The sequence below is a fragment of the Fragaria vesca genome, linkage group LG6 (assembly GCF_000184155.1).
Source record: "Fragaria vesca subsp. vesca linkage group LG6, FraVesHawaii_1.0, whole genome shotgun sequence".
NCBI lineage: Eukaryota > Viridiplantae > Streptophyta > Magnoliopsida > Rosales > Rosaceae > Fragaria > Fragaria vesca.
Genome location: NC_020496.1, coordinates 27,516,219 through 27,533,414, shown reverse-complemented (window position 1 = coordinate 27,533,414; position 17,196 = coordinate 27,516,219). Strand labels below are relative to the sequence as shown.

At 36.4% G+C, this 17,196-nt stretch overlaps 4 protein-coding genes across 4 annotated transcripts in view; 2 read left to right on the top strand and 2 right to left on the bottom strand.

Moving 5' to 3' along the window:
- Window positions 1-81: 81 nt before the first annotated feature.
- LOC101298341 (neuferricin-like) lies at window positions 82-3,161 on the bottom strand. Its single transcript, XM_004303871.1, has 8 exons — window positions 3,051-3,161; window positions 2,741-2,817; window positions 2,568-2,639; window positions 2,164-2,201; window positions 1,857-1,900; window positions 1,420-1,466; window positions 646-820; window positions 82-385 (listed from the first exon to the last, which is right to left on the bottom strand). The coding sequence occupies exons 1-8, from the start codon at window positions 3,150-3,152 to the stop codon at window positions 218-220; spliced, it is 723 nt and encodes a 240-aa protein (XP_004303919.1). The 5' UTR covers window positions 3,153-3,161; the 3' UTR covers window positions 82-217.
- A 1,539-nt stretch (window positions 3,162-4,700) lies between these two features.
- On the top strand, window positions 4,701-8,622 carry LOC101298044 (endoplasmic reticulum-Golgi intermediate compartment protein 3-like). The gene is made up of 11 exons (XM_004303870.1): window positions 4,701-4,799; window positions 4,885-4,967; window positions 5,064-5,139; window positions 5,312-5,379; window positions 5,750-5,828; window positions 5,963-6,078; window positions 6,155-6,238; window positions 6,703-6,849; window positions 7,498-7,606; window positions 7,690-7,809; window positions 8,044-8,622. The coding sequence occupies exons 1-11, from the start codon at window positions 4,712-4,714 to the stop codon at window positions 8,115-8,117; spliced, it is 1,044 nt and encodes a 347-aa protein (XP_004303918.1). The 5' UTR covers window positions 4,701-4,711; the 3' UTR covers window positions 8,118-8,622.
- Window positions 8,623-9,575: 953 nt separating this feature from the next.
- On the bottom strand, window positions 9,576-14,202 carry LOC101297754. Its single transcript, XM_004303869.1, has 9 exons — window positions 14,050-14,202; window positions 13,077-13,544; window positions 12,828-12,993; window positions 12,188-12,485; window positions 11,994-12,066; window positions 11,339-11,429; window positions 10,517-10,596; window positions 10,018-10,406; window positions 9,576-9,685 (listed from the first exon to the last, which is right to left on the bottom strand). Exons 1-8 carry the CDS (start codon window positions 14,107-14,109, stop codon window positions 10,053-10,055), a joined length of 1,590 nt encoding a protein of 529 aa, XP_004303917.1. The 5' UTR covers window positions 14,110-14,202; the 3' UTR covers window positions 9,576-9,685; window positions 10,018-10,052.
- A 1,208-nt stretch (window positions 14,203-15,410) lies between these two features.
- Window positions 15,411-17,196, top strand: part of LOC101297463 (vacuolar protein sorting-associated protein 53 homolog) — a 9,478-nt gene continuing 7,692 nt past the window's right edge. The window contains exons 1-6 of the mRNA XM_004303868.1: window positions 15,411-15,534; window positions 15,685-15,779; window positions 15,892-15,948; window positions 16,073-16,223; window positions 16,400-16,470; window positions 16,681-16,805. Of these exons, the coding sequence (XP_004303916.1) occupies window positions 15,486-15,534; window positions 15,685-15,779; window positions 15,892-15,948; window positions 16,073-16,223; window positions 16,400-16,470; window positions 16,681-16,805 (548 nt within the window). The 5' untranslated portion in view covers window positions 15,411-15,485. The remainder of the gene's footprint in view (window positions 15,535-15,684; window positions 15,780-15,891; window positions 15,949-16,072; window positions 16,224-16,399; window positions 16,471-16,680; window positions 16,806-17,196) is intronic.

The following is a 17,196-nucleotide window of genomic DNA, read 5'->3' as shown; positions in this document are numbered from 1 at the left end:
TCTGTGTATTGCAAAATCCATCCAACATGTCAGAGATATGTATAACCCAACGAAGTAGAGCAAGCGACATGACTTCATTGGCAGTCTCTTTCTTCACGTCGTTTATGTTCCTGCGCCTTGTTCAACCTGTTCAAAAACCGTGACAATTGACATCTGTGTAGAAGGGGTTCACAGTTCACTTAACACTCTAAAATGGAAGTTACATGATGGATCACATCTAGACTGGGCAGGTCTTGGCAAGAAAATCACATCCTTTGTAGACTTCCAACCCTGATTGGTCCAGTTGATCTTCTTTAAAGCAAGCACATCGCTTGCTCATTTTCCCAGTCAAAGCAATTTCTAGTGGCCTCTGAACTAATCGTGGGACGCCTACGTCACACCAAACCTAACCAAAATGATTGACATATAAGATAAAGCTCATTCAACATCGGATATGTGACAGACCACAAATCTGAATTCTAAATCAGGAGTTGATTCAGCTAGTTATGCTACATTCATTGCATCACCTTTGTTAATAGATATCAGGTATTAGAAATAGTACTACACACCATGGATTAGTGTCCTATTTTATAAGCCTCCACAACAGCACAAAGTTGCTACATATGTAACAGAAATATTGTATAAGAACTGAAACACATACAGTACCTCTCCACCCTCATCCTGACTCCACCTTGAATTGCAACTGGGTTGCTTGGCTTCTTCAATCTCCTGTTTCTTCAATAGCTGTGCTCCTCTCGCGGCCTTTGCTTCAACTCCCTTCAAATACTTCGTAGGGTTTCCTTTGGTATCATAGTACCGACCTACTAGCTTGCCAACAAATCTGACAATTTCATGAATAATGATTACCAAGCATTTGATCATTCAAAAAGGTAATTTAAGCAAAATTGCACAATGGCATCTTTCTCATGTCATGGTACTACAATTAAAATGACAAGAAATAGAAACCAGGCCCAAATACTAGAGCGAAGAACAAGTGTATTATGATGATACAAGACAAATTGCTGGACCAGTTAGAGGCACACAAGTCTATTCCCAAAGAAGAAGCCAGAAGCATGCAAGCGGAAATAAATATAGTCCTATCCACAAGCCAATTCGTTGGTAATGGATCGTTCCCCTTCACCAAAACAACTATATGCATTAGAATTGAAGACGTATGAATGATTCCTATATGAGGTATTTGAAATCAGAGATATCTATAGTACATGGTAATTAAGCCATAACTCATAGAAGACTAAAACATTTCTGGTAATACTTCCTAATCATATACAAAGGAAACTTAGAATCAAATCTAAAGTGTGGGTTCCGAACAGTTTCAGAAGTGGATAGATGGCTATAACAATGCTTTTTCAGTTTCAAAATTATTAAATTCTAATTCTAACTTCCAACAGCACTGAAAAAGTAAAAAGATGTATAGCTCACGTGTAACTTCGAAAGTAGAAATCCCTCCATTCAACAATACTCTTCACCTGCAGAACAAAATAACTGAATTATACTTGTTGTCCAAATTAATAATGAAACTTATCATGTCAAATTCCCAAAATTGCAGCTAACCAAACAGTAGGGATTTCATTGAATATTTTAGTTTTTTCTATTATGATTAAAAGTTTATAATTTTCATCAAATGATAAGCAAAACATAGGGTGACCAGGGGGAAGCATGGGTTCATCACAGGTGAGCTACTGACACACTGCAAATCCTTTACTAAGAAGGCTAGAGCGAGCAGCTACATCCATATAAACTATAAGGTATTGATTGGTAGTCAAGTTCTTAAATTTAAATGGCATATTTCCCCCTTTTAGAGTCCAGTGTGGCTTCACAACCATCAGGCAAGTGACGGAGAAAAGAACATTAGTTACCTGTTGGCTGGATAAACCACTTAGCGAGTCTGTTAGCCCATCTCCTGCAGTATAACCAATGAAAAAGTTACTTCACCATAAAGTTGCAACCATACAGTCTCAAAAGTGACTTCACCATTCTGCTATACATCCATAGATATTTAATCAACCAATTACATTCTTGTAAAGGAGATATGGAGATCACTGCTTAAGCTTTCCAAATTGTTCCAAAATTCTGAATTCCAAGCTTAAACATCCAAGTAAAATTAACTAAAATTCAAAGCTTCTAGATATTCACTAGTACAAATTCCCCTCAACACATTCGTACCTGTAAAGTTTCCAGAAACAAATGCTCGCGAGGCATCTCTTCATTGATGGACATGTGAAGGAAAAACATCTATTAAAACACAATTTTAGACAGATACCGAAGAGAAAAGGATATAATTGATTGATGATCAATTATATTAGAGAGCTCTACAGAAACCAGATATCTCATAAACCAAGAGTTTCCATTTTCATTGTTTTTAGTTGTATATCTTTTGTGTAACTGAGCTTGCCCACTTCGGGATCTTTTCAGTTCACACAAAATGAAATAGTCCATACTCTATAGTGAAATGATTTTACCCCATAACATATGCTGTACATTATGAATGAAGTTGATTAAATAGAAGAAAAGTTTAGACTTTGGAATATCTAACAATAGCATTTACAAAATCTAAAAACAGAACACACCTTCCAGAAAAATGATTATAGCCCCCACCCTCACCATAATGAGACTTCCCTTTGGTAACATCGAAAACCGATCTGATCAAAAGAACACGAATCAGTTTCTAGGATCCAAAGTCCAAGTTCACAAACAATTAGTCATCATATACACATCTAAACAGAGAGAAAGCAAAAGGTACCCGAGGATTCCTAAGAAGATTGGCAAACTTTGATCAGTCCCATTGTACAAAGCCAATTCTTCAACAGTGAACAATCTCTGCAAATATCAGCAACATCTAGATTACAATGTCAAACATTCCAATGCAAACCAAAGTTACATAACCAATCAACTATATGTTCTTGGTTGCCCATAACCCACTGACTCAAATACTCCATTTGACTTGTTGAAATAAAAGACTGATTTTCAAGAGTAAACCCAAGAGAAATTGAATCCTGGTTCTGATTAGCTTCCCAAAACATGAAAAGAAGCGAGGGGTTTGAGGTTCTGACCTGTTTATTAGAGAGTGGGTTATAGTAAAAGGCGAAGAAGGCCAGGAAGGTGACAAAAGCGGCAATTCCTACAAACGGAGATGTTATAATCTTTGCCGCCATCACCAACTGAAGACTGGAGAGACTTCAACTGCTTTTTTGTTTTCTTGAACTGAACTGAACTGCTTTTACCGGTTACAGCTGGTTGTTTTACTTTTAATTTATTTTATCGTATTTACATTTTTTATTATTACTAAATGAAAAAAAAAAAACAATAAACAAAAACCTCTTTATACTTTTTTATCGTATCTCCAGTAGTCCAGTAGTATTGCTAAAATTAAAATTTGTTAATTTTTTAGGTAAATTGATGCTCCAGCAGAATACATAAATCATTGTTAAATTGAATAATGTTAAATCTTCTCTCTTCTCTTTTGCTCACGTGTCATTTTACCATTAGTTAAAATATAATAAATAACAACTACTGATGGAGCAACTTTATTAAATCGATAAGTTCACTGCTGGAGATGCTCATATCAAAACGTAATGATATAAAAATAGTAGTTGGAAAAAATACCAGCTTCCAACAACAACTTGATATTCACTGTGTCCTATAACGTCTGTAGCAAAATTTGCATCTTCCTAAATATGTTTAAGCTACACAATGTAGTTTATTGTGTTTTTTAGGAAATTCATGTAGTCGTAGTTTTGGTATTTGACACATGTCGCTCAATGTAAGGACCAGTCCCAAATTACGAACATGTGATAACATGAAATTATATAATTTTACTAAATGTATGAACCGCCTATTATATCATAAATATACAAGAAGATTGTATGGTAAATTTGTTCAATATGATTGTATAGTTCTTTAAGTACAACAACTTCCATCATCAACTACATTGCGTTTAGCACATCACATTTGCAGTAAAAATAAGTACAAGCAAAATCCCCCAACTAATATCAAATCATCTAATATATGCGATGTCCATACGAGAAAATCATACTTTATATTCTTGAAGATTTTATAACCGTGACGAGTGTAAAATAAACAAAGATATAATGTGATCCTAGCTCATGCCTCTATGACAAAAATTCTGTTATTGTCAAGGTTCAACAGTTTGCAACATGCCATGAAAGTTCTGACTCGACAACTGAAGAAAGTTTGATGAAGAAGGGTCGAACCGCAACGATTTTCAAAAGCCAAGCCCAAAATAGCAAATATCTCAAGAACAGGTACCAAATAGTAAATTAACCTAAATCACCAGTCCCTGGATTCCGTTAAAAGAGGACCCCACTGAATCAGAGATGCACAAATTAATAAGAGAACGCCGCGAGCGCACGATAATTCTCTACGGACGCGCGCACAGAGTAGCCCAGCTCCAAATCATAAAAGCCGGCAGAGTAGTCCAACAGCTACAATTCCGACTTCCGTGTTCGGTCTCCCAGCGCAAAATTCTCTCCCTTGTTCGCCGATCCGTTCATTCCAATTCAGGTACCTCTAATTTTTGAATTCCCAATTCAATTAGGTTTTGATTCCAAATTATTGATCGGAAAAAGAAATTGAATCGGGTTTGATTCGAATTCGAAATTTGTTCAATTCACAGCGCATAAAATCAGGTGAATAATTTTGTGAGACATTGTGGTGAGAGAGAGAGAGAGAGAGAGAGAGAGAGAGAGAGAGAATGGGGGTGAAGCAGGCCCTAAAGAGCTTGGATGCGTTTCCACGCGCCGAGGATCATTTGCTGCAGAAAACTCAATCTGGGGCTTTTGGTAATTTCATTTTCTGTGTTTATCTTTCTGTGAGGATTTTGATTGTAATATGTGATTGGAGAATTTAGGGTTTTTTTGTGTGCAGTTTCTGTGGTTGGTCTAGTGATAATGGCGACATTGTTTTTGCACGAGCTGACGTATTATCTCTCGTCATATACAGTCCATCAGGTGAGGAAATTTCAGATGGTTTTTGTTTGTTTTTCGGGTATTTAGTTGGTATGAAGAAATGTTGTCTTATTGAGGCTGCTTTATGTGTTTTAGCAGATGTCAGTGGACTTGAAGCGCGGAGAGACTCTTCCGATTCACATAAACATGACATTTCCGGCTTTACCTTGTGATGGTTAGTATAATTCCTTTTCTTGCTTTTGTACTGAATGGCGGTTTCCATGTACAATATGCTTGTATCTTGTGTTCAGTAGTTTTGGGGTGTGATTGATAATGCTTGTTTTTAAGTTTTGATTGCTCGACGTTAACTATGATGGTAATGACACGTTTTTCACTATTGATCACAGTCCTGAGTGTGGATGCGATTGATATGTCGGGCAAGCATGAAGTGGATCTCGACACAAATATATGGAAGGTAAGAAAGCCTATTGATTATTGTGATTTCAAAGTTTTCTTAATAATGTTATAGTGTGTGTGTTTTTTTTTAATGTGTTCACTTTGGTAGCAGCTTTTTATCTGTTCAAAGTTATTAAGAAGGCAATTCATTGATAGTTATGCCATCCAAGTATAAACCTAATGTGCATGTTATTGTTCAAATTGAGATAGGTACCATAATATCTGTTGTGTTAAGTGTAGACTTTGATTCCATTAATCCTGCACATCTTTCCTGTTAGTTACATGTTTTCAGTCTGTGTGTTCAGTGAGATTTAGTTTACAAATTTGAGCTGTCTTTATCCTTCCTCTCTCTCATTGTTATTCTGCTAACCGGTTTAGAGTGGCTACAGCTTCGCCTTAACAGTCATGGCCACATCGTCGGAACTGAATATCTGTCTGACCTTGTGGAGAAGGAACATCACAAGCATGGTAACACCCTTGTTGCATTATGAATCTAATTTTACTTCTTGACGACTTTGTGAAGCTTCTGTGATTTTTTCTATTTTTCGCTCTGGCTTTATTTGTTAAAGTGTTCATCATCTGATAAATATCCTTGTGACCAGATGATGGTAAAGAGCATCATGACAAGGAAAACCATTTACATGGAGCTTTTGATACGGCCGCTGAAGAACTAATCAAGAAAGTAAAGCAAGCATTAGATGATGGAGAAGGATGCAGGGTATATTACAAATATCACTATTTTATTCATATATTAATGTATGTATTTTTCTTATTTATCATAATTTTATTTGCAGGTTTATGGTGTTTTAGATGTCCAAAGGGTTGCTGGAAACTTTCATATATCAGTCCATGGGTTAAACATTTTCGTTGCACAAATGGTTGGTTTTCCTTCGATCTTTGTACTCATTTCTTGCCATTTCTCTTCATCTTCTGAGACGACCTGATTTCATATCTAGACAAGCCCAGGCCAGTGTAGCGCCTGATGTCAAGGACTTATGGTGGGATCTAAATTGTGGATCCCCGGATAAGATAGTCAGTCAAATTTAGTTTCTAGGATCCAGAATTGTGAGATTATTAAACTTTGGATGTTATTTATATCTTGTGCAAATCCTTATGTGCAAAAAAGATATCTATATATACACATAAGATTAAATGTTAATATTTTAGTCATGCATTATGGATGAGGAAATGACATAGCGTTAGAAGGTTCTGGATTAAACTGATCCCTAGTCTCCTTTCTTCTACCAAAGGGTGCCTTGTGTCAACTGGCTTTCTTTAAACTTCTTTGAGAGCTTCATGATGAACTTACATTGACGGCTCCTATCTTATTGCTTCTGTGCAGATTTTTGGAGGATCTAAAAATGTAAATGTTAGTCACATGATTCATGACTTGTCATTTGGCCCAAAATATCCAGGGATTCACAACCCTCTTGATGGAACGGAGCGCATTTTGCATGACACCAGTGGCATATTCAAATATTATATAAAGGTTTGAAATATGGACTGCCTCTCGATCAATATATATTGTCTCTGCTATATTTGGATCGCAGGACTTTGCTATATACCCTTTATGCAAGTATATTCTGTAAGTTCAAGTGATTGTATGGATGAGCAGTAAAGCAAAAAGGAAAAGAAAAAAAAACTGTTCCTAGAATTTCGACCAAATGCAACAAGACACACTCCTGAAAAGGATTCTTATATTGTTTTGGATAAAAGAGGTCCGAGTTACTTTATTCCTATAGTTCAGGACTTTTAGCTACCTTTGGGGTCAGCACTTGTACTTTATTTTTACCTAAAACATATACAGCTTATAACAGTTCTATGGGGATAGATATCTTGTTTGGTTTTGTAGAAGTAAATATTCCTTAAATTAATCGAGAAAATTATACTGTGCCTTGAGTTACTGCTACTTCTACTGTCTCAACATTTTTTGGGAGCATGCCAACTTCTTGGAATTTGTATATCCAAGAGTATGGAGCTATGGATACAAATCTAAAGTGATTATCAACATATTTTGTGGATTTACTGCTAGTAGTTAATGCATAATAGAATTTCTCACTTTATTGATGAATGTTTTTGAAACATAAAAAGGCTTTAAGGAATGATATTCTGATAATGTACTTTTCTGTTGTTGCAGGTTGTTCCAACCGAGTATAGGTATATCTCAAAGCAAGTTTTGCCAACTAATCAATTCTCTGTGACAGAATATTATTCCCCTATGAAACAGTATGATAGGTCATGGCCAGGTCGGTAGATCAGAAATTTATTCATCTCCCCTTTTCGTTGGGTTCTTTGTCTTAATTATCTGTCCTTGTTGATTTTTATTCAGGGGTCTACTTCTTGTATGATCTTTCGCCAATTACTGTAACTATCAAAGAAGAACGACGCAAATTTCTTCATTTCATTACTCGGCTTTGTGCAGTGTTGGGTGGTACCTTCGCTTTGACAGGTTTGTGTTGTAATGTTTTCTTGAATTATTATAATCAGGAAGGGAACAAACTGTACATTATGCGAAAAGAGTACTAAAGCAATTGCCTCTTCTATGTGCTGTTTATAATTGCTTCAATTATTTGGCTGAGGATAGCCAAATGGATAGATTGAGAACTCAGGCCAAAAGTATCCATGTGTGACCTGAAACTTCTGCTTTTGTCTAATTCTGTTTTGTTGCTTTACCTTGCATCAGGAATGCTAGACCGATGGATGTTCAGGTTTGTTGAAGCATTGACTAAACCAAGTGCTAGAAGTGTACTTCGATAAACTTTGGAGTCTAGAATTACCATCTACTAAAGCCAACCTCACAGCTGACTCATGATGCTTTGCAAGGTCATGAAATTCCCCGTTAGCAAATGACCTTGGATGTAAAATGTGGAGGCTAGAGCTGGATGCATTGCTTATGTAACTTAGTTTCTTGTTTGCTCCCCCCTCTGGTGATGACCAAAATGTCGATTTGCATTGTCATCTTTTCTACATCTATTATTTTTATGGTTACAAGTTGCTGGGGAAGTTCAAGGTTGTTGTAGCCTAATCAGTACACATGAATTCTTTAGACTCAATTTTCCTTAGTTTTCAATTAGGTTATATTCAAATTTTGGTGAGATGTGTTAATGAGCAGTTCATGATTCTTCTTACATATTTGGTCGATATTACCATATCCGAATCCAAGTTTTACCGTCTTAAGCACTGATTTTAACAACCAAAAGCTGTGAAGACTATCCGTGCTCGTACAACCAAGGCAGGCTATTGCTGTTAGTCCTGTTAGTCCTCTTACAACGAAGGCAGGCTATTGTTTGAAATTCCTATCCCACCCAGAACTTCATAGTGTACGTTTGTTCTATACGGTTCTATACGGGAAATTTGACAATGTGAAGAAGATCGAACATGTTCTACAAAGCCAGATTATAAAGAAATTTAAGACACAGCGTGCTCAATTTCAACGTGAACGATTCTACTGAACATTGGCAAAATCCCAAGTTACAAAAGGCAGGGAGCGGATTGAAGAAAAAAAAAAAAAAAAAAAACAAAAAAAAATAAAACTGATTTCCTATCAATTCTGATTAGAAAACCAACCATGAAAAGGAGAAAATTGATAAAACTAAAGATGACGCTGAAAGATGGGAAAATGGAGATGGCGAAAAGATACTATTGACATAAAAACCAGCTACCTAATATCCCTGGAATGACAAATCATGCAAGCTAAATGCATCAAACTGGAACAACACCATGGCTAGGACAAGACTGGATTTCATCTATTTGGTTCTGCAAAGTCGGAGAACATGATAAACAGTAGAACAAATTTATCACACAATCATCCAACACATGTTCCATTCAACTTTTTAAGGCATTGTCATACAATTCTTGTCCTGTAACTTTCAGTACGAACTATATTCATGATACAGACTAACAGATCTTCACCAGTCTCATCCAACAATTCATAGAGAGCTTCTTCCCCAGCAGGCAGTCTCGATGGAAGATCACTTTCAATAAAAAGCCCTTGTGAATGAGAAGAAATGACATATTTAATTTCCAATACTCCAAAAGACAGTAGTCAAAGAACTCAAGCTGTTAGTGTCAAAATTTCGAAACTTTCTCATGCTAATTTTCAAGGTTAGACAGAATTTACTAGCAGTATCTCCTCGTGTCAAACTGGCTTTCACTTGGCAGATTAGTTGAACACAAGGCTTATAATTAGAACAATCATTCAGTCAGTCGTCTCTTAGATTTCTGATTTTGACGTTCCCACAACATGCCATTGCCTCTATTGTCAAGTTACTTGCCATTTGTGTCTGAATATCCTGACACAGTATTTTCTCTGTTAACCTGTTAATCTGCAAGGGGGAAAAAGAACACCAATTATGCAAAACTCAAATACTTCCAAGTTACAGACTTTGTTGTTTGTTTTTCCAAGTTCGCATATCATGTATTGAAGAGTTGCCAAGAAGTTGGAACTGAACCTCTGTATGCCTGATCTGGTCTCAATTTATATTAATTCATGAATTTGTTGTGAAATAATAAAAATATTCCTGAGGTAATGAAAAGTCTAAATTGCTGAAGCTCAAATGGCTTTATACCTAGCAGTTAACCATTCTTTAGAAAATAAGAAGTGTTAATATGAGTTGGCAGAGCTGAAGTGTATCTCGTATACTGAGCTTGAGATTACCTCTGAAAGATGAAAAAATTGCTCAATCTTTAAAATCACATCTCCCGTCCCATGTCTATCCGCAAGGAACCATTCGCATTTGGTTCTTCATTCAATTGGTGTTGGTGCTGCTGCTGTTGATGCTGTTGTTCTTGCTGTTGTACCTGATTCTGGGACTCCTCTCTCAATCGTTGCCGTCGTTGTTGTTGGTAATGGCGATAATATTGCTCTTCATGCTGCCACTGCTGGTGCTGCAATTGCAGTTCATTCATAGTGCTAGTATGGGAAGATCCCAGTTGCCTGCTTGCTTTCCATCTAAGATACTCCACTAGAAGAGAATTTGTGCTGATCGCTATCCCAAAGCCAGTAAATGCAGAAAGGATGACCGAGAGAATTGGATTTACATTAAGCTGCATGTATAATCAACATTGGCCATAGCTTTAGAGAGCAAAAAAGAAAAGGACAAGGAAACAACACATGCAGGAGCAAAGAGAAGAGGAAGAAGAACAGTTCTGCTTACGATGGTATAAAATATGTGAGCAAAGAGGATCACGACGGCAAACTGGAAGGAGGCATAGGCCCATATGTAGCTCCTGCTTACTGCCAGAATATATATAAATTATATAATCAGGTTTTTCATGTAAAAGTCAAAATAACAGAAGGCTTTACTAATGTTTGAAGCAATAATGGAGAGAGGGCAGAAAAAGAGGGAATGAACCATATCATGAGTTGATTTAGCAAGCCTAATCATTTAATATTGTTAAGGGATTCCCATAAAAATAATATTCCTCTCACATCTGAGTCTCCTTATTTCCCCTTTTATTTTTTCAATTAATACATAAATCAACTCGGACATGCATTTTTATCCAGTGTACTTTATTTTCTAACATTTGGCATTCATTTTTCTTCACTCTTTAGATTGCCTAGAATGGTTCCTTGCCTAGCAAATTGACAATATAAAAGAGATTCTTTCTAGATTCAAGGACTAATCTAACCACTCTACTGCATCACAATTAAAAACTTCGAAATAGATTAATAGATTAATGGGCTCGATGACTTGGGATATAACTTATGCTTGATAGAAATATTAGTATCATATAAAGTCGATGCATGGGGTGAGTTCATTAATTTCAAAAATTCACAGACGAAAAAATGACAAAAAAGAAAGTATCAATTTCCCTTCTATATCTTGCATTTCTAGTATTTTTGCCTTGGTGGATCTCTCAAAACCTGAGCATTCCAAAGTTCAAATAGGCAAAAATAGGCTTGAGTTATAGTACCGCTTAAGAGAACTTGCAGCAACACAAAAACAAGTTGATATATATAAACAAGATTAGCTCACCCATTGTTGAAGCAATCATGGATGAAAGGAGTCCTAAAACACAAGAGAAAGGTAAGGAAATGGCAAGAGCACGAGGTCCCAAGTCAGATACCTGTTTCAAATTGAAAAAGAAAATGCCACTGATACATTGGTTCTAATGTAAAACAAAAAACCAATATGCATGTGAATTTAAATAAACAGAAGTATACATAGAAAATGCATGAGGTACAATCCTGAGTCCTGAGGCAATCTAAAGTATCTAGAACGCTTTACTGTCCTGCCCCTGAGTTTTATTGCTTAAATCTTTATCGTAAATCAGGTCCTGAAGAGGCATTATTATGCTTATGGCACCCATAAGAAGTTAATAATTGAAACAGGATCAATTCTTACAGTATTAGAAATTTAAAAGGGTTCCTGATTGCATGTATGTCTAAAGATCACCACAAATGGTCTGTAAAGAAATACCACCAAAGGCCTCAGTCTTATCAGTTCACTGTTTAACATCTTCAGGATCGTATCACATAGCAATGATAATATTAAGTACAGTAACAGGTGAAACTTTTATAATCTAGTCGGATATGTATCTTTGCCGGCAATTCGGAATTTTGGTAGTACTCCAAGAATGATGCCATATAGTTACTTTTTTGAGGCTTTTGCAGTTAAGCACAAAGCATACCAGAAGTTGTTCCAGAAAGCAGAAATATGCAAGCATGCTGACCAGAACAAGCACTGGTATGTCCTGCCAGACCCTGCCAATGATGTAACAACGTGAAACCCAAAATCAAATTAAAATAATGATATTCAGATGGAATTTGTAGGAAAGTCTTTCATTGATATATTGTTGGAAACACATAGAATACGTGGACTTGCCTGTAACGAGCGACTTCCCTCTGCTCGGGTATTGTTGGTGGTCGTCTTACAATAGTTTGAGGATTGTGTATTTTAAGTAGTGTTACATGTAGGTTTCGAACATCCTGTCTGCAGACATCACAGGTCTTGTTACCTTTAATGGTAAACCACTTTACTGCACAATCTTTGTGAGCCAGTGCCAGCTCTCCTTTGCAGCTGCACTCCATTTTAAGAGTATCACCACCTTCTGCGAGCTCAACCAAACAAATTCGGCAAACGGCTTCTTCTTCAGGAATATCCTCACCAGTATCTTCAGTAGCTGACAATAGCAAGTTATCAGTATAACTTGCAAATACGGATACTACAACTATTCAAAGAACAATCAAAATGGGAAAGCAAAGTAACAGATCCGTAGGCATTTAATAAAATATAATGACCCATTTCAGCTGGATAATCTGAAAGCCTTGGTTAAGACTTAAAAGAAGGGAAGGAAGTTTCCTGAAGAGAATTCAAGAGATGTGAATATTTCGGTAGAAGATGATTAGTCAGTCCTTTTAAGCGTGCACCAGAGACTTTAGGGTTAATGAACCAAATATGCTATCTAGCATATACAATTATATAACAATTTGAAATATGTGAGCAAAAGAATTGTATTAATTACCAGTATCCGTTGTTGGGGCACTATTTGGGGAAGTAGCATCAACTACTGCAGGACGTGGAGTTGAAATTACACGCATCATGCCTCCAGAATCCATCCGCCTTAAACTTCTGGTTTTAACATTTACTGGAACCGAAAATGAGCGGATCATATGCTGCTGAACTTCATTCTGAAACAAAGTTGATTTTGAAAAAATTACAAGCTATTTGATTTGGGAATTGTTAATCAAATTGGCAGTAGCATTGTACTTACAGAAAAATCAGAATGACTTTCCGACTGTCTATCCTGCACAGACTCAGAACCTGAATTTGCACTCGGTGTAACTGGTAAAGAATGTGTTGCTTTTAAAGATGGAGAGAAGAACATCCTATTAAGTGAGAAAGACCTCGAGGTAGAAGGCTTCTCCAAAGAAGCATCTGATGAAGCTGTATCTGGTAGAATGAGAATGGTCTTCTCACCATCATGGGTCATATTTTTCCCCCTAAAGCTCCTTTGAGGAAATAGATATTTCACGGATGATTTGATCTTAGCTGAATGTGGTCTAGGCGGCAGCCCAACTCTAGTGGAACTAGGACTTTGTCCAGACGGAATATCAATCGTCGTAAAAGCAGATAAACTACTTTCCAGAGTCCTCTCTGGTATCTGCAGAGAGGAGAGGTTTGGCCTTCGAGGCTGTTGAACCGTGGAAATTTCTTCATTACTTTTCTCTTGATTACAAATCTGCAGGTCACCAAACATCTCCATTGACTCACAATTCACAACAATTGAAGCATAGATAGTTAAACCAACTTCGAAACTGCAACAAAACCAGTGTCTAATATGCAAAACTACTTAAAGGCTGTACTTTGTGTATGTAATTCAAAGCAATTCGCATTAATTGAAGTCAAAGAAACACAATTTAAGCTTTCTCAGCAGTCTCTTGGTCTGTGATGCCTGAAAGTAGTGGTGTACATGTAACATATCTACATATTAAGCTTTTATTATATTCCATTTAGCAATCAATCCCATATATTATATCACAGATAAAGAACAGAAAATCTCACCCTTTCATCTAAAATTACTACTAAAAACAATTAGAAGGACTAAACAATACAAATTCAGAAAATGTAGGAAGTGAACCTAAAGATTAAACCTTTACAGCTCAAATTACAAAACTTCAGTACATAAAAATTGCAAAAAATTACAAACAAAAAAAATTAAAAATTAAAAAAGAAAAGAAACTCACCTGGGTTTTGTTAGAGACTGGTTCATCTTCATGTAGAACCTCAGGAGCTGAAATCTCCATCAGAACCCAGAAGCCTTAAACAAAATTGAAAACCCAGAAAAACCCTAATTCTGAAAAACTGAGATAGACACTGTGCTTAGCTTAGCTGACGGTGATGAAATCGAGTTTAAATTGAGAGCAGAGCAAGTGAAGAAAACAGTGGCGAAATGATAGAAACAAGGAGAGCGAAAGCTTGGTCGGACCTGAATCTATTATTAAATCCAGTTTTGTTCTTTATTTATTTGTAGGAATTGGGAATTTTAAACTGATTCTGGTTTTATAAAATTACCCGCCAACTTGATTTTCTTGTGTGTTTGCTTTTCGATTCCCTTTTTTGCCTTTTTCCTTTGCTTCTTCTTTACTTTACTCGGTCGGTTTATTTTAATTAGCACTCATGAGTGATGGCACGGTTTGGCTGCTTTGAGTATGCTTGTTTTTAGGTGTTAGTGTGATTACCTAGACTAATTTACTCCCTTTTTTTGTTTTGGACAAATTAACAATGCACCAAAATCGTTACGATTTATGTTATTGAGTCGTGTTTGGGTTCTGTATTTCTAAAATATGGACACATGTTAATCCGCTTAAGCGGTTGTGTATATTGGCCATATCATTTATGAGCCTTACCAAAAGCGATACTGAAAATATCTATGGTAAGTCTAGCTAATGATACACATGTAATCATGTAAACAAAATCGAGTTATAAGTTTCACGAAACAAAAATGAAAGATTCAAGAATCATAATCATGATCTTCATATAAAAGTATGGACTATATCACATAGTTTTTGGCCAAATCGCATGTTCGTATTTAATCACAAATCTTATTTCACTTATTAATCATAGTTTTTTCAAAATCATAAAATTGATGAACCTAATGAATTTAGGCCTTGTTTATTTTCCTTGCAATGTTTCAAAATTTTGAGAAATCCATACAAAGCATTTGTTCAAAAGATCTGTCAATTGAAACAATTTACAGAAATCAATATTCCGGATCACGAGATTACGACATGAGAGAATTTTAATAAGAAAAAATAGAGACATTAACAAATGACCAAGTTGGCATATTTCAACATGGCAAGAGGTACCTTATGTTGGCAAATGGTAATGTTATGGATTCCTTCAAGCATTTTAGGTCCCAATTTGGGATGAAAAGTGAGAAAAAGGACTTAGCAATTGGGCCTAATTATATGGGCCCCTAGTCTCTGGCCTGGTCCATAATAACATCGGGTCAAAGGGGTTAATGACTTAACCCGGGTTCACACAATGGTGCTTCCCATCTGAGATCGACCCAATTCCAGCGCCATTGAAGGAAAGAGAGAGCTGCGAAGAGCAACCAACCACTCTCCTCAATTCTCAGATCTCCTTCGAAGCTTCTCGAGCTTCACAGCTATCGTCAGCCATGGACAAGTCCAGCGCTCTCGAATACATCAACCAGATGTTCCCCACAGGTTCATTGATTTCTCTCAATCTCAGTCTCAATCTCTCTCTTTTTGTTTTCGTATCAACGAATTGGAAGCTTAGGGTTTAGAGAAAAGCATGTAGAAGAAGAATGTGTAGATTTTTTGACTTTACTTGCTTGAATTGCGTGTGGTGAACAGAGGCGTCGTTGTCCGGCGTCGAGCCGCTAATGCAGAAGATTCACAGTGAGATTCGCCGCGTTGATGCCGGAATTCTAGCTGCCGTTCGTCAACAGGTGATCTTCTTCTTCATTATTTTTCAGCTCACTACTGCGAATTTTCGCCGAATAGTTCAGTACATGGCATTGTTTCTGTAGGTTTTGAATGATTTTGTGCTTTGTGTTTCAGAGCAATTCAGGGACCAAGGCTAAGGAGGATCTTGCTGCCGCAACGCGAGCCGTGAAGGTGTGTTGGTGGACTGTACTTTAGCATTGTTGTTTGCTATATATGGCTCGCTTGTTTGTTTTTGAGTTGGTTGTGGTTTTTGTTTACTTTGTTTATTTATTTCTTTTGTGATCCTCTAAGGCAGGAACTCATGTATAAGATCAGGGAAATCAAAACGAAGGCTGAGCAGAGTGAGACTATGGTTCAGGAGATATGTCGCGACATTAAGAAGTTGGACTTTGCGAAGAAGCATATAACGACTACCATCACTGCACTTCATCGTCTGACAATGCTTGGTTAGTTGCTGTATTCAGTCTTTTAAAGTTTGAATGAGTTTGTTTTGTGCAATGACTTCGTCGTACATTACCTTTTCATATGGAAGTTAGTTAGATTAGGAGAACTATTGATTCTGAGAAATCTGTGTAAAGTTAAGTTCATTCTTGTGTTAATACTTTCTTATGTAATATGGCAGTCTCTGCTGTTGAACAGCTTCAAGTGATGGCTTCCAAACGACAATATAAAGAGGCAGCTGCACAGTTGGAGGTAATCGATATGCTCTCTATGTTGTCATTCTACTGTAGGCATGAGAGGTGCTTTTGTCATGCCCTATTTCAGAAAGCAATATGTCTACTACTCATGAGTCTTTTGCATTAAATATAATCCATTTGAAAATATGTGGCCATTTTAGAAGGTTTATATTACTATACTATTGAGAGTTGCTTCATGTTAATTCTGGTTTGTGTTGCATGTCAGGCTGTGAACCAGCTATGTAGCCATTTTGAAGCCTATAGGGATGTTCCGAAAATAACAGAACTCAGGGAGAAATTTAAGAATATCAAACAAATATTAAAGTCACACGTGTTTTCCGATTTCTCAAGGTATGTTTTTAAAATTCTGTACATATGTTTGTAGCTTCTTTTTGGTTAAAATATCATATTGTGTGTGTTCATCTTTACTATGCTCTCTTAGGATCTGTATGATCTTTTGGCAAGCTAGAATATAAAAGGGTAATTATCCGAGAAAGGGAGCAAAGAATGTTACTATTAGTCGTCTTTACTATGCTCTCTTAGGATCTGTATGATCTTTTGGCAAGCTAGAATATAAAAGGGTAATTGTCCAAGAAAGGGAGCAAAGAATGTTAATATTAGTTATTTGTTTATTGATAAACTTCTTATCCAATCCACTCTATAGTACAGTTTGCTGTTAATAATATATCATGTTTTTTCTTCAAAGAAACTGTGTTTCTCAAATTGTTTTTTTTTTTTTTTT

What these genes read in the sequence shown, in the direction of transcription:
- LOC101298341 (XM_004303871.1), bottom strand. Translation starts at nt 3,152, where the DNA reads ATGGCGGCAAAGATTATAACATCTCCGTTTGTAGGAATTGCCGCTTTT. An exon ending in ATCTTCTTAGGAATCCTCGG is followed by an intron (nt 2,640 to 2,740) that starts GTACCTTTTGCT and finishes TCTTTTGATCAG; the next exon opens with ATCGGTTTTCGATGTTACCA. An exon ending in GTCAGGATGAGGGTGGAGAG is followed by an intron (nt 386 to 645) that starts GTACTGTATGTG and finishes CATTTTGGTTAG; the next exon opens with GTTTGGTGTGACGTAGGCGT.
- LOC101298044 (XM_004303870.1), top strand. Translation starts at nt 4,712, where the DNA reads ATGGGGGTGAAGCAGGCCCTAAAGAGCTTGGATGCGTTTCCACGCGCC. An exon ending in GTATGATAGGTCATGGCCAG is followed by an intron (nt 7,607 to 7,689) that starts GTCGGTAGATCA and finishes ATTTTTATTCAG; the next exon opens with GGGTCTACTTCTTGTATGAT. An exon ending in TGGTACCTTCGCTTTGACAG is followed by an intron (nt 7,810 to 8,043) that starts GTTTGTGTTGTA and finishes ACCTTGCATCAG; the next exon opens with GAATGCTAGACCGATGGATG.
- LOC101297754 (XM_004303869.1), bottom strand. Translation starts at nt 14,109, where the DNA reads ATGGAGATTTCAGCTCCTGAGGTTCTACATGAAGATGAACCAGTCTCT. An exon ending in CAGTCTCTAACAAAACCCAG is followed by an intron (nt 13,545 to 14,049) that starts GTGAGTTTCTTT and finishes GGTGACCTGCAG; the next exon opens with ATTTGTAATCAAGAGAAAAG. An exon ending in GCTTTCTGGAACAACTTCTG is followed by an intron (nt 11,430 to 11,993) that starts GTATGCTTTGTG and finishes AATTTGAAACAG; the next exon opens with GTATCTGACTTGGGACCTCG.